Source organism: Tachyglossus aculeatus, chromosome 20 (genome assembly GCF_015852505.1).
Source record: "Tachyglossus aculeatus isolate mTacAcu1 chromosome 20, mTacAcu1.pri, whole genome shotgun sequence".
Lineage (NCBI taxonomy): Eukaryota > Metazoa > Chordata > Mammalia > Monotremata > Tachyglossidae > Tachyglossus > Tachyglossus aculeatus.
This window is the reverse complement of record NC_052085.1, coordinates 30,204,410-30,231,327: the sequence shown is the minus strand read 5'-3', so window position 1 is coordinate 30,231,327 and position 26,918 is coordinate 30,204,410. Positions and strand designations below refer to the sequence as shown.

Here is a 26,918-nt window from a genome sequence, read left to right as displayed (position 1 = left end):
TTTGTTAAGTGCTTACTATGTTCCCAAGGCTGTACTAAGCACTGCACAAGGTAAGCACTCAATAAATATGATCCACTGACGTGGAAAAGGGGCACAGGAAAAGATGAGCAATAGTGATCATAATTGTGGTATTTGTTAAGTGCTTACTATGTTCCCACGGCTGTACTAAGCACTGCACACAGTAAGCACTCAATAAATATGATCCACTGATGTAGAAATGGGGCACAGGAAAAGATGAACAATAGGGATCATAATTGTGGTATTTGTTAAGTGCTTACTATGTTCCCACGGCTGTAGTAAGCACTGCACATGGTAAGAGGTCAATAAATATGATCCACTGATGTAGAAATGGGGCACAGGAAAAGATGAACAGTAGTTATCACAATTGTGGTATTTGTTAAGTGCTTACTATGTTCCCACGGCTGTATTAAGCACTGCACAAGGTAAGCACTCAATAAATATGATCCACTGACACGGAAAAGGGGCACAGGAAAAGATGAACAGTAGTGATCACAATTGTGGTATTTGTTAAGTGGTTACTATGTTCCCACAGCTGTACTAAGCACTGCACAAGGTAAGCGGTCAATAAATATGATCCACTGACGTAGAAAAGGGGCACAGGAAAAGATGAACAATAGTGATCACAATTGCGGTATTTGTTAAGTGCTTACTATGTTCCCACGGCTGTACTAAGCACTGCACACGGTAAGCGATCAATAAATATGATCCACTGACGTAGAAAAGGAGCACAGGAAAAGATGAACAGTAGTGATCAAAATTGTGGTATTTGTTAAGTGCTTACTATGTTCCCACAGCTGTACTAAGCACTGCACAAGGTAAGCACTCAATAAATATGATCCACTGACATGGAAAAGGGGCACAGGAAAAGATGAACAATAGTGATCCTAATTGCGGTATCTGTTAAGTGGTTACTATGTTCACACAGCTGTACTAAGCACTGCACACAGTAAGCGGTCAATAAATATGATCCACTGACGTAGAAAAGGGGCACAGGAAAAGATGAACAATAGTGATCACAATTGTGGTATTTGTTAAGTGCTTACTATGTTCCTACGGCTGTACTAAGCACTGCACACGGTAAGCGGTCAATAAATATGATCCACTGACGTAGAAAAGGGGCACAGGAAAAGATGAACAACAGTGATCACAATTGTGGTATTTGTTAAGTGCTTACTATGTTCCTACGGCTGTACTAAGCACTGAACACGGTAAGCACTCAATAAATATCAATCAATCAATCGTATTTATTGAGTGCTTACTGTGTGCAGAGCACTGTACTAAGCGCTTGGGAAGAACAAGTCGGCAACACATAGAGACAGTCCCTACCCAACAGCGGGCTCACAGTCTAGATATGATTGTGGTATTTGTACGATTGTGGTATTTGTTAAGTGCTTACTATGTTCCCACGGCTGTACTAAGCACTGGGGTAGAACACAATCCTTCTCTCATACGGGGCTCACAGTCTAGAGGAGAGGGAGAACAGGGTTTCAATTCCCACTTTACAGATGAAGTAACTGAGGCCCACAGAAGTGACGTGACTTGCCTAAGGTCACACAGCGGGAAAGTGGCAGATTCCAAAGTGGGAATCTATCCTCGATTCCTTCAGCATCACCTGTGCACTTGGTTCTGTATCCCTTAAGGCCTCCTCCAGGAGGCCTTCCCAGACTGAGCCCCCTCCTTCCTCTCCCCCTTCTCCCCCTCTCCATCCCCTCCGCCTTACCTCCTTCCCTTCCCCACAGCACCTGTATATATGTATATATTTGTACGTATTTATTAATTTATTTTACTTGTACCTATCCTATTTATTTTATTTTGTTAATATGTTTTGTTTTGTTCCCTGTCTCCCCCTTCTAGACTGTGAGCCCACTGTTGGGTAGGGACCGTCTCTATATGGTGCCAACTTGGACTTCCCAAGCACTTAGTACAGTGCTCTGCACACAGTAAGCGCTCAATAAATACGATTGATTGATTGATTGATTAAGCATTTGATATTCACCCCCATCGCCAGCGCCACAGGACTTACGTACGCATTCTGCCATTTCCCCTTTCTGTAATTTATTCCAGTGTCTGACTCCCCGTCTAGACTGTAAGCTCACTGTGGGCGGGGAACATCAATCAATCGTAGGTATTGAGCACTTACTGTGTGCAGAGCACTGTATTAAGCGCTTGGGAAGTCCAAGTTGGCAACATATAGAGACGGTCCCTACCCAACAGTGGGCTCACAGTCTAGAAGGTGGGCTCACAGTCTGGAAGAATATGTCTAGAGGGAGGAACATGCCTACCAACTCTGTAAAAATCTCCAGTGGCTACCGATCAATCTGCGCATCAGGCAGAAACTCCTCACCCTGGGCTTCCAGGCTGTCCATCCCCTGGCCCCCTCCTACCTCACCTCCCTTCTCTCCTTCTCCAACCCAGCCCGCACCCTCCGCTCCTCCGCCGCTAATCTCCTCACCGTCCCTCGTTCTCGCCTGTCCCGCCATCGACCCCCGGCCCACGTCCTCCCCCGGGCCTGGAATACCCCCAATCCCTCTGCCCATCCGCCAAGCTAGCTCTCTTCCTCCCTTCAAGGCCCTGCTGAGAGCTCACCTCCTCCAGGAGGCCTTCCCAGACTGAGCCCCTTCCTTCCTCTCCCCCTCGTCCCCCTCTCCATCCCCCCATCTTACCTCCTTCCCTTCCCCACAGCACCTGTATATATGTTTGTACATATTTATTACTCTATTTATTTATTTATTTTACTTGTACAGATCTATTCTATTTATTTTATTTTGTTAATATGTTTGGTTTTGTTCCCTGTCTCCCCCTTCTAGACTGTGAGCCCACTGTTGGGTAGGGACTGTCTCTATATGTTGCCAACTTGTACTTCCCAAGCGCTTAGTACAGTGCTGTGCACAGAGTAAGTGCTCAATAAATATGATTGATTGATTGATTGATTGAAAGTGGGAGAGCGGGGATTAGAAGCCAGGTGCTCCGACCCCCAAGCCAGTGCCGCTTCCTGTAGGAACACCAAAATTCCACAAAAGACAAGGAGGAAAGGAGAACAACTCCGGGGGTTGGGGAAGCAGAGGTCTGGGCCCCCCATGGCCTGTGTCAATCAATCAATCAATCGTATTTATTGAGCACCTACTGTGTGCAGAGCACTGTACTAAGCGCTTGGGAAGTACAAGTTGGCAACACATAGAGACAGTCCCTACCCAACAGTGGGCTCACAGTCTAAAAGAGGGAGACAGAGAACAAAACCAAACATACTAACAAAATAAAATAAATAGAATAGATATGTACAAATAAAATAAATAAATAAATAGAGTAATAAGTATGTACAAGCATATATCCATATATACAGGTGCTGTGGGGAAGGGAAGGAGGTAAGATGGGGGGATGGAGAGGGGGACGAGGGGGAGAGGAAGGAAGGGGCTCAGTCTGGGAAGGCCTCCTGGAGGAGGTCTCACCGGTCTCATCAGTCCTGACAATCCTGTTCCCCCAAATTGCGAAGGCCGCTTGCTCACCCTTCCCAGGCTGCCCACGGTGTCCCAAAACGTGCTAATTAGCGGCTTCCGCCCAGAAAACGGGCAGGAGGCGGGCGATGACTCTGCTCGGAGCCCCCAGGATGGCCCACGCAGCCTGTGATGAGCACTCCCTCTCCCTCCCTCACTTGCCCGCTACTGCAGAAGGCACAAATGGGTGCGTGCGGGAGACAGGAGGGGAGTGGGGAGCTGGAGGAGGGAGGACTGATCGATGCTGTTCCTTGAGCGGTATTTTTTTTTTAAGCGTGCCCCCTCCTGCCTCACCTTGCTGCTCTCAATCAACCGTATTTATTGAGCGCTTACTGTGTGCACGGCACTGCACTAATCAATCAATCAATTGTATTTATTGAGTGCTTACTGTGTGCACAGCACTGTACTAATCAATCAATCAATCGTATTTATTGAGCACTTACTGTATGCACAGCACTGTACTAATCAATCAGTCAATCGTATTTATTGAGCACTTACTGTGTGCACAGCACTGGACTAAGCGCTTGGGAAGTACAAGTTGGCAACATCTGGAGACGGTCCCTAGCCAACAGTGGGCTCACAGTCTAGAAGGGGGAGGCAGAGAACAAAACAAAACATATTAACGAAATAAAATAAATAGAATAAATATGTACAAGTAAAATAAATAAATGGAGTAATAAATACAATCAATCAATCATATTTATTGAGCACTTACTGTGTGCACAGCACTGTACTAAGCGCTTGGGAAGTCCAAGTTGGCAACATATAGAGACGGTCCCTACCCAACAGTGGGCTCACAGTCTAGAAGGGGGAGACAGAGAACAAAACCAAACATATTAACAAAATAAAATAAATAGAATAAATATGTACAAGTAAAATAAATAAATAAATAGAGTAATAAATACGTACAAACATATATACATATATACAGGTGCTGGGGGGAAGCCCGCACACTTGGCTCCTGTAATGCAAACTGATTCCCGGTACTTCTTCTTTTCTACCTCATCGCTGACCCCTCACCCACAGCCTGGAACGCCTGCCCTCTTCATATAATAATAATGATGGCATTTGTTAAGCGCTTACTATGTGCAAAGCACTGTTCTAAGCGCTGAATATCCGACAGACGATCACTCTCCCAACCTTCAGAGCCTAGGTCTTCCCTACTAAGCCCTAATTTCCTCTTCTCCCGTTCCCTTCTGTGTCACCCTCATTTGCTCCTTTCATTCACTCTCACCCTCACTTTGGCCCGCAACCCTTATTTATTACTCTATTTTATTTGTACATATTTACTACTCTATTTTATTTTGTTAATATGTTTTGTTTTGTTGTCTTGTCTCCCCCTTCTAGACTGTGAGCCCGCTGTTGGGTAGGGACCGTCTCTGTATGTTGCCAACCTGGACTTCCCAAGCGCTTAGTACAGTGCTCTGCACACAGTAAGCACTCAATAACTACGATTGAATGAATGAATGAATATGTGGCCAACTTGTACTTCCCAAGCGCTCAGTACAGTGCTCTGCACACAGTAAGCGCTCAATAAATACGATTGAATGAATGAATGAAAGTGTTGACCAGACCTCTAGGGAGGGAACTGGGCTTTAAGAACTTAGACGCCACCTTTTCTTTGCGATTTCACGGGTGTAAAAGGGGTGCGCTTAGTACAGTGCTCTGCACACAGTAAGTGCTCAATAAATACGATTGATTGATTGATTGATTGATTGATTGGGAATTGGAGGGGAGGCATGGACTCCTAAGGAGCAGGTTTCAAAAGAGCTCAGAGGCAAGAGAGCCAACATTTGTGGGGCTCTTGGCTGATTGGAAACTCAAGGAGAAAGGAGAAAGAGGGTGGGGAGTGGGGAGAGGGAGGGAGGAAGGGATCCCTGAAGATTTTCCAATTATATGAATCTGTTAAGCTGTTTAATAACAATATCCCCTTACAATGGAAGGTAGGCATAAGAGGGGATGTCATGCAATCCCCTCACTTTATGTAGGACTCTACAAATATTCAGAAATCCCTTACATGCCTTTGCTCCACTGTAAAGGCCCGTTTTTAATCAGCAATTTACCAAATTTTATTTACCCAATGATCCACACCAGCCCTCAAATTCCCCAAGCAAACACCATTTCCCAGTGAGTATAGCGAGATCTCCATCTCCTCCCCCGTCACCTACCTATTAATGAAAGCAATGCTTAAGACGATAGGTAATCCCATTATCCTCTATTCCAATTATACAACCTTTCCTCTCCCTCCTGCCGGCAGAGCGCTACCGCTCCTTCGTTTCTAATTATGAACATAAAATCCTTCCCCCACCCCTTTCATTATTCTCCACAGCAGGCTCTGGCTCCCGCCAGAAAGCATTGTAATTCTGGAAGAAACTGAGTAACCACACATACACACAAAATAAAGTCAATTATGTCAATTAAAATCTCTTCCCCTCGCTTAGCAAACCCGGTACAGAGGGTGGGCAAAAGCCGGGAGAGGTCCGTGACCGAAACACCCAAGTCAGAGAGGGTTTCTTGGGAGAAGAAAATGGTCAAACTAGCTGAAAATGACTCAGAGAATTAGGATAAAATAGAGCCCCTTGGAGTTTTCCCAGGATTGCTTACTGGAAACCTTGGCATCCGTGGTCCTGGCTGAATGGAGGAATTCCAGATTGTAGGGGGATTGCAAGAGAAAGAGCTGGCAGTGAGGGGATGGAGGGAATAGGGGCATAAATCCCGTTAAAGGAAAAGGGAGATTGGCTGACAACTGGAGGCTACGGTAAATTCCAGAAAAAAGTTGGTATCAATGCGTGATACCTGATGCCTCATTGGAGTGAAAGCTCCTTGGGGGCAAGGGATTCAATCATTCATTCAATTGTATTTATTGAGCACTTACTGTATGCGGAGCACTGTCCTGAGCGCTTGGGAGACTATGATACAAAAATTAACAGACACACTTCTGTTATACTTTCCCAAGCGCTTAGTACAGTGCACTGCACTCAGTGGGTGTCCAATAATTACCATTCCTAGTACAAGTGCTCTCTGCCTGCCCTGAGAGCAGATGGATCGCCTCTTTCCCCATCCATCAGTATTATTATTATCACCTGTAAAATGGGGATTAAGAGTGCGAGGCCCCGTGCGGGGCAGCAACTGAGTCCAGGCCGATCATGTTATGTTTATGTTGCCTATTTGTACTTCCCAAGCGCTTAGTACAGTGCTCTGCACATAGTAAGCGCTCAATAAATACGATTGATGATGATGATCCTCAAAGCCTTACTAAAATCTCATCTCCCCCAACAGACCTTCCCTGACTAAGTCCTCACTTCCCTCTTGGCCTTCCCTTCCACATCGCCTTTACGCACGGGTCTGTTCTCCTTAAGGAGTGTGATAGACTCCCCTCCTCAGCCTTAGAGCACGCCTGTACTGGTCTGTCAGATCCTCACGGGCAGGGATAGTCATTCCCTACTCCTGGGTACTGTAATAATAATAATAATGATGGCATTTATTAAGCGCTTACTATGTGCAAAGCACTGTTCTAAGCGCTGGGGAGGTTACAAGGTGATCAGGTTGTCCCACAGGGGGCTCACCGTCTTAATCCCCACTTTACAGATGAGGTAACTGAGGCACAGAGAAGTGAAGTGACTTGCCCAAAGTCACACAGCTGACAATTGGCAGAGCTGGGATTCGAACCCATGACCTCGGACTCCAAAGCCCGGGCTCTTTCCACTGAGCCGCGCTGCTTCAAGCGTGCTTCAAGCTGCTTCAAGAGCTACTGTACTCTCCCAAGCGCTTAGTACAGTGCTCTGCGCACAGTAAGAGCTCAATAAATACCACTGATTGATCGATTGATTGAAGAACCACCCATCTCTAAATTGGACCTACCTATCATCCCAGTTCAAGCGAGGGGATTTCAGGTCTCCCTCTCGGCTAATAAAGGCGACCTAAAATCAGAGTGGAAAAACCCAGTCCGTAGCTCCTGGAAGTTGACCTGATGGAAGAATTCCCGAATTTCCCAAGTTTCTTCATGTTCCGACGCTCTGTTCATCATCATCATCATCATAATGGCATTTATTAAGCGCTTACTATGTGCAAAGCACCGTTCTAAGCGCTGGGGAGGTTACAAGGTGATCAGGTTATCCCACGGGGGGCTCACAGTCTTAACCCCCATTTTACAGATGAAGGAACTGAGGCACAGAGAAGTGAAGTGACTTGCCCAAGGTCCCACAGCAGGCAATTGGTGGAGCCAGGATTTGAACCCGTGACCTCTGACTCCAAAGCCCGGGCTCTTTCCACTGAGCCACGCTGCTTCTCTGGTGGTAAATCCTAACCATTACGACAGTTATTACCATTGCCTAAGTTGTTTTCCTCCGGAGCCCCAAATGAATAAAGGCAAAGGAAGCTTAATTAGCTGAAACCTAAATCTTCATTATTAATTTACCAGCTACAATACAGAACCTTGTAAAACATTTATGGTGGAGTAAGTGGAATACTCACTTCCCAGTGATCCTAGAACCTAATTTACTCTGCAGCAACATATTTCATTACCAATTGCGGCCAACTTTTATGATGCGCTCCCAAACTGGAACTCTTGTGACAAAATATCTTCATTTCATTTCACTGGTGGCTTAGGAGTTCCCCAAATGGGATGATTTGATATTAAGCAATTAATGATAAAGAGAAGCCGAGTGGTCCGGTGGAGAGGGCACGGGACTTTTAGACTGTGAGCCCACTGTTGGGTAGGGACTGTCTCTATGTGTTGCCAATTTGTACTTCCCAAGCGCTTAGTACAGTGCTCTGCACATAGTAAGCGCTCAATAAATACGATTGATTGATTGATTGATTGACTGGGACTCGGAAGAACCTCGGTTCTAATTCTGGCTCCACCACTTGCCGGTTGTTTGACCTTAGGCAAGTCACTTAGCTTTTCTGTGTCTTATTTACCTCATCTGTAAAATGGGAATTAAAACTGTGAGCCCCACGTGGGACAGGGACTATGTCCAACCTGATTATCTCTTATCTACCCCAGCGCGCAAGTTGCTTCACTTCTCTGGACCTCAGTTACCTCTTCTGTAAAATGGGGATTAAGGCTGTGAGTCCCAAATGGGACCGGACTGTGTCCAACCTTATATCTACCCCAGTGCTTAATTCAATGCCTGCCAAATGGTACGTGCTTAACAAATCAGCATCATCATCAATCGTATTTACTGAGCGCTTACTATGCGCAGAGCACTGTACTAAGCGCTTGGGAAGTACAAATTGGCAACATATAGAGACAGTCCCTACCCAACAGTGGGCTCACAGTCTAAAAGAGTGGGCTCACAGTCTAAAAATGCCATTCAAAAAGTGATTAGGCACCTAGTCTGTACAAGTTGAAAAACCCGCACCGTGGTCCCTTTGGAGCCAGTTTCCACTTCCACAGCTCCTCTTTTATTCAAACTTGTGAGGTTGTGCTTTAGATTAAAAGAGATGAAACAATACTTTAGTTCACTTACAATTTACGGTATGGGCCATTTAAAGGAATTTCATATTATTCGTCCAGAGGTCGTGGAACAGGTCCTAACTTATAACACCTAAGTTTATGGGAAAACGGTCCTCCCATTCCACGATCAGCGACACCATCATTCATTCAATCGTATTTACTGCGCGCTTACTGTGCGCGGAGCACTGTACTAAGCGCTTGGGAAGTATAATTCGGCAACATATAGAGATGGTCCCTATCCATCAATGGGCTCACAGTCTCACATTTGCAAGAGTCAGAACCCAGCCGGGTTTCTAGGGATGGCTTGGCTGTTCTAAATGGAATTACATGCTTCAAAACAAAAAAAAAACCTAAAAAACAAATTATGGGTGCTTTGCTACTGGGGACACATCTTTTCTCTCCTGTTAAGAGATCTGGAAAAGAAATATCCAATATTATGTTTCAAAAGGCCCTGCTACATTGGACCTCTGCCTTTCTACTTCCTTTTTCTTGAGAAATGACAGCCTTGTAACATTTGCCGGTTCTCATCTTCTTCGAATGGTGCCCCGATCGGATTGCTCTCTGATAGCTGAACCCTGGAGTCATTGACCATGATTCTGGTTCCTTTCCAAACGGCTTCTGCTCTGGAGAGAGGGAAGTTCATTACGATAATTAGGGGCCCTCGCTCGGTCTCCTAGGAGGATGCAATCTGGTGTCAATATTGAGGCAAAAGCTTTTCCAGACAATGACAAAATGTTCTGACGGTGGTGACCCCGAGGCCTTTCGGAAAGATCAATTTCTTCCCCTCAGTCAGGGATGGCAGGATCCCCCAAGCAGACTTGTTTAGGGGAGGGGTGATGTGTCTTGGAAGCAATGCGGCCTAGAGGAAAACGGCACGGGCCTTGGAATCAAAGCACCTGGATTCTCATCCAGGCTCTGCCACTTATCGGCTGTGTGACCCTGGGCAAGTTACTTGACTTCTCTGGGCCTGTGCTTCCTCATCTGTAAAAGGGGGATGAAATACCTGGTCTCCCCCCATGCACCCCATTCAGGATAGGAGCTGGGTCTGCTTTGATTAACTGGATTGTGAGTCTCTTGTGGGACAGGGACCGTACCTAGTCCAGCGCTTAAAACAGTGCTTGACACATAGTAAGCACTGAGAAATGCCATTTAAAAAAAAAGGAATTTATCCCAGTGCTTAATATGGTCCTTGGCCCATGGTAAGTGCCTAAACCATGCCACAATTATTATCAATTATTGGGAGGGTTGGGAAACTAGTGGAGAGAGGAAATGTGTCAGCAGAGGGTGGGAACCCCTCTCCATCCCCCTGTCGTACCTCCTTCCCTTCTCCACAGCACCTGCATATATGTATATATGTTTGTACGTATTTATTACTCTATTTATTCATTTATTTTACTTGTACATATCTATTCTATTTATTTTATTTTGTTAATATGTTTGGTTTTGTTGTCTGTCTCCCCCTTCTAGACTGTGAGCCCACTGTTGGGTAGGGACTGTCTCTATATGTTGCCAACTTGTACTTCCCAAGCGCTTAGTACAGTGCTCTGCACACAGGAAGCGCTCAATAAATACGATTGACTGATTGATTGGGGAGAGTGAGAGAGAAGCAGACAGCAAGAGGAGAGAGAAGATTGGCAAAAGCGAGATCCCTTCCTCCCTCACCTGCCAGTGAAGCCTCTCAACCGTTAAGAAGTTGCATCAACCGACTAAAAAGGGTCGACTTTGGCTGGGAGACCTTTTAAGTGGTGGGCATGAGGGCTCTCAAATGGAATTTAAAAACTCTGAGAGAGCTTGGACTCTGGACTTGGACTCCGAGAGAGTCCAAGAAAATCCGCCTAAAAGAGCTGAGAAACGTTTTCCCCTCTAGACTGTAAGCTTCTTATGGGTAAGAAATGCTTCTACTAACTCTGTTATATTGTATTCTCCCAATAATGATATTGATGGCATTTGTTAAGTGCTTACTATGTGCAAAGCACTGTCCTAAGCGCTGGGGAGGTTACAAGGCGATCAGGTTGTCCCACAGGGGGCTCACAGTCTTTAATCCCCATTTTCCAGATGAGGGAACTGAGGCCCAGAGCAGTGGAGTGACTTGCCCAAAGTCACACAGCTGAAAATGGGCGGAGCCGGGATTTGAACCCATGACCTCTGACTCCAAAGCCTGGGCTCTTTCCACTGAGCCACGTGGCTTCTCTACCCATGCTGTTCCCAAGAGTTTAGTACAGTGCTCTGCAGAAAATAAGCACTCAATAAATATGACTGAGTGCTCAATTGGTGGGGACACACATAGAAAACCATCCCCTGGATAGTCACTGGTGTAAATGGAGAGGAAGGGGAAGAAGAGGGAGTTAATAATTACAATAATGGTATTCGCTAAGTGCTTAATACCTGCCGAGCACTGTACTAAGTGCTGAGGAGATAAATTCAAGTTCCACGTGGGGCTCACAGTCTAAATAGGAGGGAATTGATTAAGTACTTCCATAAACATGCCATTAGGGTATTCACTCTCAACCTACATTAACACTAAGAAGACATTTTTTTTTAAATGAGAAAATGTAGACACTGGGTAAATGAAGTCATTAAAATAAGATTCTAACTATAAGATTGCATTAAGGATGTGCATCGCTAATGCTGAAAATCAAGACACCCATTGCCCAAACCAAGATGATGGGTTGAAAACAAACAGGCTGATGAAGGAATGGAAGCACATTGTCGTTTCTACTCTTTTTCACGTTTTCACGGTGTACTGGATGAAGCACAGGCCAGGGTCATGGGTTCTAATCCCGGCTCCGCCACTTTTCTGCTCTGTGACCTTGGACAAGTCATTTCACCTCTCTGTGCCGCAGTTACCTCATCTGTAAAATGGGGATTGAGACCGTGAGACCCACATGGGACAGGGACTGTGTTCAACCCGATTTACTTTCATCCACCTTGGCGCTTAGTACAGTGCCTGGCACAAAGTAATCACTTCACAAATACCACAGATGCTTATTACAGAGTTTACGTTAGCAGCCCCGGACATCATGGGACTCCTTTTGACCAAAAGAAAACAATGTTGGTTTAACTTTTATGATCAATGAGCCATCTACCATCCTTGACTCAGAGGGGATAAAATGACCACTTATACAATGATCAAGTATTACAATATCCTTGAACGCAAGACCCTAATAATACAACTTTCTTTTCTTCAAAATTTCGCTCCTGACGAGAAGGTCAGCGTTCCGACTCACAACGTCCCCCTGTGATCCTACCTGGACTTGTTGTGGGTCCCCGGGCCTGAAATCCTCTCTGATATCAACAAGCACTGGGAAGTTTTCATTCTCTTTTATTCTCATTCATATTCGTATTCATATTCTCATTCTCTCTCCCGCCCTCCCTCCTCCATCCAGGGTTGGGAAAAGCTGAGGCTACGGCGGAGCAGAGCCAGTTTGAGGGCTGCCTTGCCAAGTTGTTGCCGACTTGTACTTCCCAAGCGCTCAGTACAGTGCTCTGCACACAGTAAGCGCTCAATAAATACGATTGAATGAATGAATGAAAGGGAGAACAGATGACCCCTGGACGATCCCTCTTTCAGAGGTTGTGGTCCTCAATCCAGACCTGGAGTGGGCGAGTGAGGAATATGAGGGTTGAATGGCAGGGGTGAGTGGGATTTCCTGTTGGCCTAAGTGCCCCGTCAAAGCAGCTTGGCCTAGTGGAAAGAGCGTGGGCTCGTTAGTTAGAGGAGCTGAGTTCTAATCTGGGCTTGTCACTAATCCTTGGGCAAAACCTTTCACTTTTCTGTGTCTCAGTTTCCTCAACTGTAAAATGGTGGCTCATTACCTGTCCTCCCTCCTGTTTAAAATGTGAGCCCCATGCAGGACAAGTTTAGGGTCCAACCCTAGCCTAGCTCTTAGAGCAGTGTTTGACACATAGTAAGGGCTTAACAAATACCATTAAAAGAAAAGGCAGCACGGCCTAAAGGACAGAGCAAGGACCTGAGAATCAGAGGACCTGGATGCTAATCCCTGCTCCACCACCTGTCTGCTGTGTGACCTTGGGAGAGTCACTTCAATTTTCCGTGCCTCGGTTACCTCACCTGAAAAATGGGGATTTAGACCGTGAACCCCTTGAGGGACTTGGATTGTGTCCATCCTGATTAGCTTGTATTTACCCCCGCGCTTAGTATGATGGATTGTACTAAACGCTTGGCACACAGTAAGAGCTTAACAAATACCATAAAAAAATAGGGAGAGCAGAAGACGTGCAAGATAAGATTGCATCCGATCTGCTGCTGCTGATGTGCAGCAGGGAACTATCCCACTTCACGCTGAAGGGTCCTTTTGGGGTTGCCAATGACCCCGGATTTTCACCTGGTCTCAGATTTTAATGCTCCTCCTCACCCCCTCAGGCCAAGAGGCGATTTCTTAACTATGACAGGCGACTGCTGATTTATCGGCCCTGGAGGAAACCAACTAGATTACTTACTGTAATGAGAAGAAAAGATTTACAGAGACTAATAAAATGCAAACTCAAGATTGCCCACTCCGGTTCAAGTTTACAGAAAACTGCCAATACATTCACGCGGAAGAATCAAAGTATCTCTCGCTCTGGAGTACATTGATCAGTCATTTTCTCGCACATCAAATTGATTCATCGCCATTAGCCATTCCAAATTACTTGGAATCATGTAAAATGCTCTCCTTTAATGGCTTCGGGGAGGCTCCTTATCTCTCGATTTCTCCCTCTCCCCCCCCCACTCCTTGATTGCAACTTAATGAGAAAACACAAGTGTGAGATTCGGGGGCTTCAGATCTTCTCCAAAAGCATCCCCCGTCATTCTGCTCTGACGATTACACGCTCAACCGCCTGTCCTCATGTTCAAGTCTATTGCCGGAGATTATCAGCCCAAATATTAATTAGAGTTCATTTCTATCGCACGAATGTAGCCAACCCCGGGCTTCAAGGGAAGTAAAAAGAGTTGAGCGGAACAAACTCGACTGCTTATTTCATTTCTCTGGCTGGTTCTGACTGCTCAGAAGCGAGGCAATCTTGCCGCCGTTGATGGTGTCAGCCAACGCCGGCAATCAACTAGCCTCCCCGTTCTGAATTAGCCTTCTGTGGGCCGGCGATGGGGAAGTCTCCGTTCTTTTTACGGTTGCCTTTATGCAGGTGGGCCGGTTTTTTTCCGTCCGCAGCATAGCCTGAGAAGCGTTCTCACAGTTGCCCCCTGCTCCCCGAACCCTTCGCCTGTGCGCTGACCTCTCACTTGTGTGTCCTTGGGTCTTGACCCCTAGAGCACTATGATGCTCACCCCACTCACTGCTTCCCCTAGCCATCATTTATTTTCATGCCCGTTTTCCCCACTAGCTCCTTGTGGGCGGGAATCATTCATTCATTCATTCAATCGTATTTATTGAGTGCTTACTGTGTGCAGAGCACTGGACTAAGCGCTTGGGAAGTACAAGTTGGCAACGTATAGAGACGGTCCCTGCCCAACAGTGGGTTCACAGTCTGGAAGTCTAGAATCATGCCTACCATTGCTATTCTACTGGACTCTCCAAAGTGCTCAGTACAGTGCTCTGCCCACAGTAAGTGCTCAATAAATACTACTGATTGATTGACTGGACACAAAGCAGGACATCCCCATCTGCTGCCTCAGTCGCTCTTGCCATAGGGCGCTTTCCTTGCCGCGCCATTCGCATTTGGCCTGAGGGATCCCCAAAACTGTTATGGGCAAGGGAAACAGAAGCCTTCCCCATCCATCCCCCTCATCTTACCTCCTTCCCTTCCCCACAGCACCTGTATATATGTATATATGTTTGTACAGATTTATTACTCTATTTATTTATTTATTTCACTTGTACATATCTATTCTATTTATTTTATTTTGTTAGTATGTTTGGTTTTGTTGTCTGTCTCCCCCTTTTAGACTGTGAGCCCACTGTTGGGTAGGGACTGTCTCTATATGTTGCCAATTTGTACTTCCCAAGCGCTTAGCACAGTGCTCTGCACATAGTAAGCGCTCAATAAATACGATTGATGACGATGATGATGAAGCCTTTCCCACCAAAGCCCCGGACTCCCAGTGTCCACCGACAATACCCACACACATACCCACACGTATACAACAGGTATACATGGTTCAGTAGGACCTCAGAAACGCTCAGGGAGCAAAAAGGAAGGACAATCCCCAGATTTCTCCCATCTGAGGCTTTTCCGATCGGGAGTCAAGTTTCCAGGCCTGTAGTTTCCAAAATGTGCCAACATTTACTAGACAGACACAGTGCAAGCTTGCCTCTCATCTTCGTCATGCTGAGCCATCACCCTGGGCCTGGGTACAGGTAGACGCTGACCGTGGCCCAGGAGGAGCCACCCACCCGGTCCGAGAACACCCTTGACGGGTCAGCCCTCAGTGGGGGGGTCTCTGAGGGTCGTCACCAGGCAGCCCCCAAAGTTCAGGTCAATATTCTCCCCCTTGCATTCGGGTTGAAAACACCCCAAACTTTTCTTCCCTCCCCAGCTACCTGGTTCCAGCTACCTCCAGCATCTCGTTGACATACCAGAGAGCCTCTGACCAGGGTCAGGGGACACCTGGTGCCTCTGTACACAAGGAATACAATTGGGCTCTGCTTTCCCTAAGCCTGCACTGGCTTCCCAGCACCTCTCTGATCCTTTTCTTTCCAGGAGCCAGAAATTGAAGGGGGGACGGAGTGGAACCTCGGGAGACATTGGAATCGTCGGGTCGGGTGAAGCGCACTTTGGACCGGTGTTGTCTGAAAACAAATGGAAGAAATGAAACCAGACTACTATCCCTGGCCTCTGCCTACAGGGGAGACCCTATTCTGTGCCTATCAAATGGGTTTTTTCTTTCTACTAGCGGTGGCTACTTCACTCTGTGACCTCGGAGAGTCCCCGTCATCCTTTCGAGTCCCCTGACCCTGACCTGACCGTCTGGGCATGATGCTGGGCCGAATCCCATCCGCTAGAAAACGCTTCTTTCAGAACCGAACGCTTTGGCCATCCAAATGATGCCACAGACCGTCAAGTTTAGCTGGGGTGAGGAGGGATGGGGGGGGCGGTCCCCTTTGGCTCGTTGGGACCAGCTGGAGGAAGGACGAGAACCTGGATCAAGATCACTGCCTGATCATCTAAGCCAGAGGGAAGGAAAATTCAACTGCCATCCCCCATCCCCAATCTCCCCCTGCTACCCCCAAGTCGAGGCTGCTGGCCAAGCCCCCCGGCCTCGGGCCACCGAACATGGCCGGCGGACTCCGACGGGGCTCTCCCTTTCCCGCCGGGGTCCGTACCTTCTCCAGCTTCGCCTTCCTGGCGTTGTGCACGAACCTGCGTCCCAGCTTCTTGGCGTACCAGATCGAGGCGAACATCGTCGGGACGGGAGACGGATCGCTCCGTATCTGCCGCGCGATCAACTTCCAGCCCGGCTCGGCTCTAATCCCGGGGAAGGGGTTCGGTCCCGGGCGCCGTCGCTCGCCTTCCCGCTCTCATTCCGGCTCGCCGGGCAACCGAGAAATGCCCCCGCCCGGCTGGGCCAGAGGTGAATTTACACGCTGCCGGCAGGAGGTCCAGGGGGGAGGTATCTTTGCATCCAGCTCACATCCCGCCTGCTAAGTGCCTGTCTGCAGTTCTTTAGCACTGCCACCACAAACTACATGTGTGTCAGGAGGAGAGGAGCCTGCAGTACGCCGGGGGAGCTGGCCGCTCACACCTCCTGCTTCTCGCTTTCTGGAATTAACTCCTTGGGTCTCTCGGCCTCGGTAGGACGTGCCGGAGGCCGCTTCAACGGCAGTGAGGCCTGCTGCTTCGCCGTTCGAGGAGGGGGTGCCCGGGGAGGGGAAGCCAGATGGAAGCAGTGCCCGCCTCCCCTCCTGGGGCGGGGGGCTGTGAGCGGGGGCCAGGAATCCCCCGTGCCCCCCAGAATACGAGACGGTGATGATGATGATGAACCTAACGGTGATCGGCTCTGGGACCACCAGGAGTTACTGAAACACGTGTGGAAGGGAGAGGAGGGGGTGTGGGGGAGGGGGGAGGGGGCCCTTCACGCCTTCATTCCCGTTTCTCCGCGAATATGGAGTTCATCCCAGCCCTTCACAGCTCCTGGGTTCCAAAATGAATCCTGGCAACCGGTCTGCACGGGATGGGCAGGGCTCGGAGGGGCGGGAGAGAAACCATCCGCCTGGTTTTGCCGGTGAGAAGTGCCACGTTATCTGGGCTTTTGGATTTCTGGTCCAGGTCCCCGCCCCCCGCCCCGGCTGGGCTACCCAACAGCTCAAATCTGCCGACCGAACCTTTTGTGGTCCCTTTTTATGAGGCATCGGCAATCTGCCGCTTTCCTTCGGCCGGGTATCTCCGCTGTTAACCCTCCACTCTTCTTTGCCTTCCTACCGACTGTACGGAGCTGTGCTTGTGGATCCCGGGGGAGGAGAGGGATTCTGGGAGTCCGAAGGCTGGGGTTTTGGTTCCAAATAGGGGGTGCCCGTTGGGGCTGGGTGGGGCTTTCAGTTGTGAAGGTTTCTGAGCCAAGAACCATCCAGGGCAACCAGCGAGATAGTCAAGTCCAGAGGGAATCCTGAAAGGTATGGGGCAGCCGGGGCCGAGCAGAAAGAGCACAGGCCTGGGAATCAGAGGGCCGGGGTTGTAAACCTGACTTGGCCGCTTGCCTGCTGGGTGGCCTTGGGCAAGATAAGTCACTTCTCTGTGTCTCGGTTGCCTCACCTGACCTGTAAAACGGGGATTTAATACTCGTTCTCCCTCCCACTTAGGCTGCGAACCCCGTGTGGGACATGGACTGGTTCCGATCCGATGATCCTGTACCCACCCCGGTGTTCAGTACAGTCCTTGCCCCATAGTAAGTAATAATACTAATGATAATTGTGGTATTTGTTGAGCGCTTACTACGTGCCAGGTGTGGTATTAAGCACTGGGCTGGATACAAGCAGACCAGGTTGGACACAGTCTTAATCTTATTTTACAGACGAGGTAATTGAGGCCCAGAGAAATCGAGTGGCTTACCCAACGTCACACAGCAGGGAAGCAGAGGAACTGGGATTAGAACCCAGACCCTTCTGACTCCCAGGAATGGGTTCTATCCACTAGGCTACACTGCTTCTCTAAGCACCTAACAAATATCACTATTAGCATTACTCTAATTAGTTGTCTAAAGAGAGCAGCAAAGACCTCAGCAGTTGCCAAAGCACCTACTCTGGCAATCACCGGACGGATCGGTCCGTCAGTCAATTATATTTACTGAGTTCTTACTGTGTGCAGAGCATTGTGTTTGGGAGAGCTTGGGAGAGCACAATGTAACAATAGACACATTTCCTGCCCACAACGAGCTTACAGTCTACAGTCTCGGCACAATACTGCGGTCACTGGCTGAAACTGAACATAAAAAACAAAATTCCTCTTGTCATTCTTCAGAATATGCTGCACTCCTGCCCGCCCACCTACTCTGTGCCACGGCGGGATCACGGCTAACAGAGACAAGCGAGGGCGAATCGGTGCTGAGGCCAACATTAGCCATAATCAATTCCTTCCCACAGGGCCTTGGGGTCTGAAATCTCGGGACCGAGTTCTGTCCAGTGCTCTCGGCTAAAGACACCATCAACATCAATGATGTTAAAGCTCAAATACCTTCTTTTCGAAGAGCGGTGCGGCTTCTTCAAATGATGCTTCTTAAAATACAGACACGTTCCCCATTCGCATGGTCCATTAAATCTCTCTTCACTATGCCGTGCGGCTATGTAACCGGCCCCTAAGCCCCAGAAAGCGCTCTGAAACCAAGTCGATTTTCAGAGATAATCCATGCATGAGTCTTCCGAATGGGACTATATTTCCAGTTAATGATCCTGATCCTCTCGGAGACAAGATTGTGCCTTATTTGTTTCTCCCAACAGCATTCACTCCTCTGGGGCCAAAGCCAATCGATGCTGTTCAGGAACCATAGTGTCTCCAGGGATGACAGAGCCCCACGGTTGTTTTGGGGCAGCCTTAGAGCCCGGAAGGGTGACCCGCCTCCAAAATGTAAACCCTTGACCTTCGCCACAATGGAAGAAGCTTTTGGTCTAACCCCATCAGGGAATTGCACCGGTTTGGATTTTTCTACCTTGAACTCTTCAGGATCAAAACAGGCATTTGCAGTCTATACACGCATCTTCTTACACGGGATATTGGTGGGAAAAAAGGTATGGAAAAACAGAGGTGGGGAGATTAAGAGGAGCATTACCCCTCCCCAACTTGAGATATTCACCAAGGAGGCACCCTATTCCACCTCATTCTGGGGGGGCCAGGCTCAGTCACCTTCGGTTTTCTAAAAAATTGTGGCACCTTGACTCTGTGACAACTGAGATTCCCCGTCATGCGTTCCGAAAGTCCTGACCGTCTCGGCACAATGTTGAACCGACTCACACACGCTGGGAATTGCTCCTTCCAGAACTGAACGCTTTGGCCGTCAAATAATGCGGAAAAGCAACAAGTTTCCCAGGGGTCTTTGGCTGGGTGAAATGAGCAGAGGCTGGCTGATTAGCCCACTGAACGACGACACTTTAAGCACGATTACCGCCCAAACATCGTCAAACTGTACATCACCTGAGATTCTCCTATCCCCAACCTATTGCTCACATCTTCCCCCCACCCCTCTGCCAAAGGACATATTTCCCCAGCTTCAACACCCTCTTACAACCCCACCTACTCCAGGACAGATTTCCTGATTTATCTCCTACACGGCTGGTCACATCATCCCATCTGCCATCCTGTTGCTTGTGTGTGTACCTGCTCATTAATTACCAACCACATTTACTCCCAATTATGGCCCCACTCTTGCATATTTTTTGTAACATTAAAATGGGAGGGTGGCTATTGTATCATTAAGTTGAGCATTAAGGGGAGGAAGAGGAAAAAGAGGAGGAAAAAAGGAGAAAAAACAGGGATAAGGAAGAGAAAGGTATAAGGGCACTTGAGTTGGCGTCTCCCTAACTTTACTGCACTCTCCCAAAAGTTGCATAAACTAGACACTGAGTGATTCCTCTGCCCCCCCAAATTGCTCTACTGTCACATTCTCACTATTATAACAACAACAGTAATACTTGTGGTCTTTTTTAAATGCTTACTATGTACCAAGCGCTGTACTGGGGTAGATACAAGAAAACCAGGTTCCACCTGAGGCCTACAGTCTAATTAGGAGGGAAAACAGGCATTGAATCCCCATTTGTGTGATATTTCAGTATCTCCTCCATTAGATTGTCAACTCCTTCAGGGCAACCATGATGCCTACTAACTCCATTGCACTCTCCCAAGCACTTAGTGGAAGTTCTCAGTAAAAAGCACCGATTGATTGTTCCCTCCGATAGCTTTCCATTTAATGGGGGGACTGAAACTGATAGAGAAACAACTGGTAACAAGAAGAACTGGGAAAAACCAACAAGGGAACAAATAAATGGCATTTCTGCATCGATGTAAACGTAAGTGCTAAGGGTTGTGGATGGGTTGGGGGTGGTGGGAGCTTAAAGGACGACTGTCTCCTGGGAGGGGGCGGGATGACGGGAGGGATCCGATTTGAAGATAACACTCCTGATGGATAAAATCCCATCCACACGCGTGGGTGCGGCTGGAAATGGAGATATTTGGTGGAGAAAAACGCCACGCTTTCCAACTGGATTCCATCAGCGTTTTGACTGACAACCTTTGTTTCTCCATTTCTAGAGCTGCTTCCTTATTCACCGGCACATCCGAAGCCCCTCCTGAGCTCCGACGTGGCATTAATCCCTTTCCGTTGCTTTTCAGATTGATGCGCCAGTCCCCGAGTCAGGGGTCTGGTGGCTGGATGGCTGGGAGAGTCACCGTCCCTTTCGGTCGGGTCCTCTCCTGCCCAGTAGCCTCCTAGCCCCTGGGCAATTTAATCACCTTGGAACTCAGGTGAATACATTACGCTTGGGAACGCACAAAGAGTAAAAGGGGATGGAGAGTGATCCTTCCTGGTTTTCCTTCCTCTGCAGCGAAGAACAGGTAACAATAACATTTTATTTTATTTTGTTAATATGTTTTGTTTTGTTGTCTGTCTCCCCCTTCTATCAATCAATCAATCAATTGTATTTATTGAGCGCTTACTGTGTGCAGAGCACTGTACTAAGCGCTTGGGAAGTACAAGTTGGCAACATATAGAGACAGTCTCTGCTCAACAGTGGGCTCACAGTATAGAAGGGGGAGACAGAGAACAAAACCAAACACACTAACAAAATAAAATAAATAGAATAGATATGTACAAGTAAAATAAATACATATATAAATAGAGTAATAAATATGTACAAACATATATACAGGTGCTGTGGGGAAGGGAAGGAGGTAAGATGGGGGGATGGAGAGGGGGACGAGGGGGAGAGGAAGAAGGGGCTCAGTCTGGGAAGGCCTCCTGGAGGAGGTGAGCTCTCAGTAGGGCCTTGAAGGGAGGAAGAGAGCTGTGAGCCCGTTGTTGGGTAGGGACCGTCTCTATAGGTTGCCAACTTGTACTTCCCAAGTGCTTAGTACAGTGCTCTGCACACAGTACGCGCTCAATAAATACGATTGAATGAATGAATGAATAACGATTATGGTACTTGGTAAGAGCTTACTATGACCCAGGCACTGTACTAAGCATTGGCGTGCATAGAAGCAAACCGGGTTGGACACAGTCCCTGTCCCACAGAAGGCTCAGAGTGTTAATCCCCATTTTCCTGAGGCCCAGAGAAGTGAAGTGACTTGGCCAAGGCCACACAGCAGACAAGTGGCCGAGCCCGGATTTGAACCCATGACTTTTCAACTTCCAGGCCTGTGCTCTACTAACTCCAGGCACCTTGTTGGTTGAGCCTGGCTGCGGTTCGTAGCTCAGGGCCCTGCTGGAGGCTGAATCAATCATTCAATCGATGGTATTTATTGAGCACTTACTGGGTCCGGAGACCACACTAAGCGCTTGGGAAATTTCGATACGATAGAGAATGAAGGATCCTTTAGGATCCTTCTTTCCTTCCTTCCTTCCCTCCTTCCTTTCTTCCTTCCTCTCTCCCATTATGGACTCCTCTCCTCAATGATCCCTCCCAGGATCGTCAGTAAGAATTCCACAAACTGTACTAGCCATGGATTTAAAACTCTGGCCAGAGGGTGCTCGAAACATGTCTTCCCCTCTAGACTGCAAGCTCGTTGTGGGCAGGGAATGCGTCTGTTACATTATTATATTGAATTCTCCCAAGCACTTAGTGTAATGTTCTGCACATAGTAAGCGCTCAATAAATACAATTGATTGATGGATTGATGGGGAAAGAAGAGGCCTCTTTAGAATCTAAGCTCTTCTGGTCAGGGATGGTGTCTTTTTTCTCAAATGTACTCTCCCAAGTGTATGCTGCTCCTTGCTGGCTGCCCCTGTGAGCTCGCTGTGGGCAGGAAGGGGTCTGTTGTTATACTGTACTCTCCCAAGCGCTCAGTACAATGCTTTGCACACAGCAGGCACTCACTAAATATGATTGAATCAATGAATAAGGGTTCACTCTGGGGGGTTTCAATATGTAATAACTGCTCTAGCAAAGCCGGGGTAGGGCGTGGGAGAGGAAGTCTTCTTAGAGATGCCCTTTCGGCTTAAATCAGAGGAGGATCCTACAGGATACTTGTGTTCAGCAAGCATGGATCCTGAGCAACATGGGGAGTCAGGGAATAAGGTCCCTGGGTGGGAAAGGGTATTCAGGGACCTCTGGACCTGTCTCCTGTCTTTGGGCAGAACTGCACTTCGATAATCCAGGCAGATGACATCACTCCTCTATTTTTGGAGCGCTCTAGGGGAAAGGGATTTTGCAACATGGCCCTCTCGTTCTCGCTCGCTAACGGTGAGCACTTATCACAGTCAGGATTCTCTTCCCGACAGTTAACCTAATAGCGCATCTCCTCTGGTCCTGGCCACTGAGGAAAACAAGACCAATTGGCCACTCTCTCTGATATAATAACCACCCTTGGTCTTTCAGACTGTTATTACGTCGCCCGTGAACCACCCAAAAACCATTTTACAAACCTTTAATGGTCTTTGGGCTGTTCAGGTCACCCCGGGCCCCGGGGAGCCCAGACTGGTTGGACCCAGTTACGAGCAGCATCTAGGGAAAGGGAAGGGTCCCACACCGCACCGTGTTCTTGGCCCCAATCTGCTATACCCTGGTTTATGGCTCTCGAGATGACCCGTACCCATCTTATTTTAAATCCATGGCTAGTACAGGTGTGGAATTCTTACTGACGACCTTGAGAAGGATCATTGAGGAGAGGAGTCCATAATGGGAGAGAGGGAGAGAGAGGGAGAGAGAGGAGGGAAGGGAAGGGAAGGAAAGGGAAGGGAAGGGAAGGGAAGGGAAGGGAAGGGAAGGGAAGGGAAGGGAAGGCAAGGGAAGGCAAGGGAAGGGAAGGCAAGGCAAGGGAAGGGAAGGCAAGGGAAGGGAAGGGAAGGGAAGGGAAGGGAAGGGAAGGGAAGGGAAGGGAAGGGAAGAGAGGAAGGGAGGGAGGAAGGGAGGAAGGAAGGAAGGAAGGAAGGAAGGAAGGAAGGAAGGAAGGAAGGAAGGAAGGAAGGAAGGAAGGAAGGAAGGAAGGAAAGAAGGAAGGAAGGAAGGAAGGAAGGAAGGAAGGAAGGAAGGAAGGAAGGAAGGAAGGAAGGAAGGAAGGAAGGAAAGAAAAGAGATAGAGAGGGAGAAAAGGAGGGAGGGAGGGAAGGCAGGAGAGGGAGAGAAAGGGAGGGAGGAGGGAAAGGATGATAGCAATATAGCAAACAAGCAAGAAAGTAAATGACAAATGTAATATTAAACCATACTGTAGGGTCAATATAAAGGAGATTTGCACTCCTGGAGCCCTTCCAAGCAGCTTGCGAGCGTATTGGGATATTAGTAAAGAATAAAGTCAGATCCCACAATCAGAGCTGTTTTACAAGGAGCAGTGTGTATTACTGTGGCGCAGAAGGTGTCTGTGTGCCCACCTAAGAAGCGGAGAGCTGCATCGTGCCTCGCACCGAGCGAGGCCCTCGCTTCTGCCCTGTCCACACTGCGGCCCCCTCTTTGTGGACTCGCAGAATTCAAGGCCCAGACTGCCTGAAGAAAATGGCCCTTTCAGTGCCTATTCACGCGCATCCTTAATGAACATCCGATTCATTTTCTGACCCTCCTAGATCAAAGCGAGTGCGGAGCCCCGGGAGACTGTCAGTTCAGACATCCAATTCTAGGACCAGACAGCCTCACGTTCACTTTCATCCCCTTTTCGCATTTGGAAAGCCCTCCATTCTCTCATTTGGGATCGCTTCTTCACAAAGGTCGGAGACACGAAAACACCCTCCTCCGTTTCCTGGAGCAGGAGAACTCGCAATGACAATGGCAGCGGGCGACAACAGCAACACACACACCCCCACTCCGTCTTACAGTCTGTGAGAAGCAGACTGCTGCAAACCTCAGTGCGAATGTCAGCCTCAGAGCTTGCCACCAGAAACATCCCCATGGCCGCCCCCACGACCCGAAGAGGCGGCTCTTGCTTGCTTGCGGTCGAGGCAGAGACAACCATGTTCCTTTCACAGCTCAGAACCCCCTGTTCATTAACTGGGAGGCTCTGGAAACATGCTCAATTCCTAACGAAGAGTGCTGGGATCCTTGCAATTACGCCGTTTTACCCGGGGAAACTGTTAATGACCTGGAGGTTAGGGCAATGTTTTCGTCAGTCCTGCCAAGAACGGTACTAAAACCCCTTGCATTTTTTTTCTTATGGTTTTTGTTAAGCAGTTAATCTGTGCCAGGCACTAGACTAAAGGCTGGGGTGGATACAAGCTAATAATAATAATAATAATATTGGCATTTATTAAGCACTTACTATGTGCAAAACACTGTTCGAAGCGCTGGGGAGGTTACAAGGTGATCAGGTTGCCCCACGGGGGGCTCACAGTCTTAATCCCCATTTTACGAATGAGGTAACTGAGGCCCAGAGAAGTGAAGTGACTTGCCCAAAGTCACACAGCTGACAAGTGGCGGAGCCGGGACTTGAACCCACGACCTCTGACTCCCAAGCCCGGGCTCTTTCCACTGAGCCACACTGCTAATCAGGTTGGGCACCAGTCCCTGTCCCATATGGGGCTCACACTCTTAATCCCCACTTTACAGATGAGCTACCTGAGGCACAGAGAAGTGAAGTGACTTATCCAAGGTCCCAAAGCAGACTAGTGGCAGAGTAGGACTGGAACCCAGGTCCTGGGAGTCTCAGCCCCGGGCTCTTTCCACTAGGCCATGCTGCTTCTCGCTGATTGACTGATCAGATTGGGACTCTAGGTGGGGAAGGACAATATTTAATCCCCACTTTACAGATGCGGAAACTGAGACCCATAGAAGTGACTTGCCCATGATAACACGGCAGACAAGTGCCAGGGTGAGGATCGATGTAGACGGTAGACATGAGTGAATGCAGAACAAATAAACAGATCAATACATGGTTAGTTTTAGCTTTCATTAAAGGAGACAACTGTTTGATTTTCCCATTTATCTGTATAATCCAACTGCTTCTAGCTTGTGCAGATCTTCAAAAAAGGGGCCAAAACCTGGGATTTTAAGGGTCGCTCATCATTTTCGCTGTGCCAGAAGAGAGCAAGATAAGCAGAACGGATCATTTCGCGAACTTCATTTCTGAAGCACCAGCAGAAAACAGCAGAAAATCAATTTTGGAAATCAAAACTAAGTGCCGTGGTTCAGGCTGCCCTCCATTCCCAAACAAAACCAAAATCCAATCAATCAATGGTTGAGCACTTCATTCATTCATTCAATCGTATTTATTGAGCGCTTACTGGGTGCAGAGCACTGTACTAAGCGCTTGGGAAGTACAAGTTGGCAACATATAGAGACGGTGGGCTCACAGTCTAGAGCACTTACTGTGTGCAGAACACTGTACTAAGTGCTCGGGAGAGTACAATACAGCAGAGTTGGTAGACATATTCCAAGGAACGAGAGGGCAATCTTTCAGTATTTTGACATAGATAACCTACCTCTGCCACCCCTCCCGAACTCCAAAAATAAATGTTGCTCAAAGCCCGAGAAGAATGCAAACTGTATTCTACTGAGGGAAATCCTATAAGCTAGAGCTGAAAGGGTAGCCGCCAGAACCTGAAGTATATTAGGGCCCTCCAAGGATTGAACAGTCCCGTAATAATAATAATAATGGCATTTATTAAGCGCTTACTAGGTGCAAAGCACTGTTCTAAGCGCTAGGGAGGTTACAAGGTGATCAGGTTGTCCCACGGGGGGCTCACAGTCTTCATCCCCATTTTACAGGTGAGGTAACTGAGGCCCAGAGAAGTTGTTACTTGCCCAAAGTCACACAGCTGACAAATGGCCGAGCCAGGATTTGAACCCATTACTTCTGACTCCAAAGCCCACACTCTTTTCTACTGAGCCACTTCTGCTACTCTGCTTCTCTGGGTACCCCTCTTGGTACCCATCTGGGTACCCTACTTCAGACTACTGTGAATTTCGGAGTACTGCCTTTTTCATTTGATTGTAAGATCCTGGAGGGTGGGGTAAACTCTTTTACTGCTTCTGCCTTTTATCAAAGTGCATCTGCACACAGTGGATGACTTTTTAGACTGTGAGCCCACTGTTGGGTAGGGACTGTCTCTATATGTTGCCAATTTGTACTTCCCAAGCGCTTAGTACAGTGCTCTGCACATAGTAAGCGCTCAATAAATATGATTGATGATGATGATGATGACCAATTAACACTAACACAGATTGGTAAGGACGGCTATTTAACTCGCCTGGAAATAAAAGTGCTGAGTTCCCATTTACCCCGGGGTCTTTCGGGGAGTGGGCTGGAGCCCCCAGATCTGAGCACCCTGCCCGAATACAGACATCAGGACGCGGGCCAAAGGTCCCCAAACCGAGGCCCCTGAAACACTGGAAAAATCTCAGGGAGAAATGAGAATGGGGCAAAAC

At 48.0% G+C, this 26,918-nt stretch overlaps 1 protein-coding gene across 4 annotated transcripts in view; it reads right to left on the bottom strand.

The window, feature by feature from the left end:
* Window positions 1-26,918, bottom strand: part of DLG2 (discs large MAGUK scaffold protein 2) — a 793,095-nt gene that overhangs the window by 355,993 nt on the left and 410,184 nt on the right. Inside the window, exon 1 of one of the 4 annotated variants that reach the window (XM_038761631.1) lies at window positions 16,254-16,331. The exons of the other annotated variants lie outside the window; for them this stretch is intronic. Within the exon in view, the coding sequence (XP_038617559.1) occupies window positions 16,254-16,331 (78 nt within the window). Of the gene's footprint in view, window positions 1-16,253; window positions 16,332-26,918 lie in introns of those variants that run through there. 4 annotated transcript variants of the gene reach the window in all.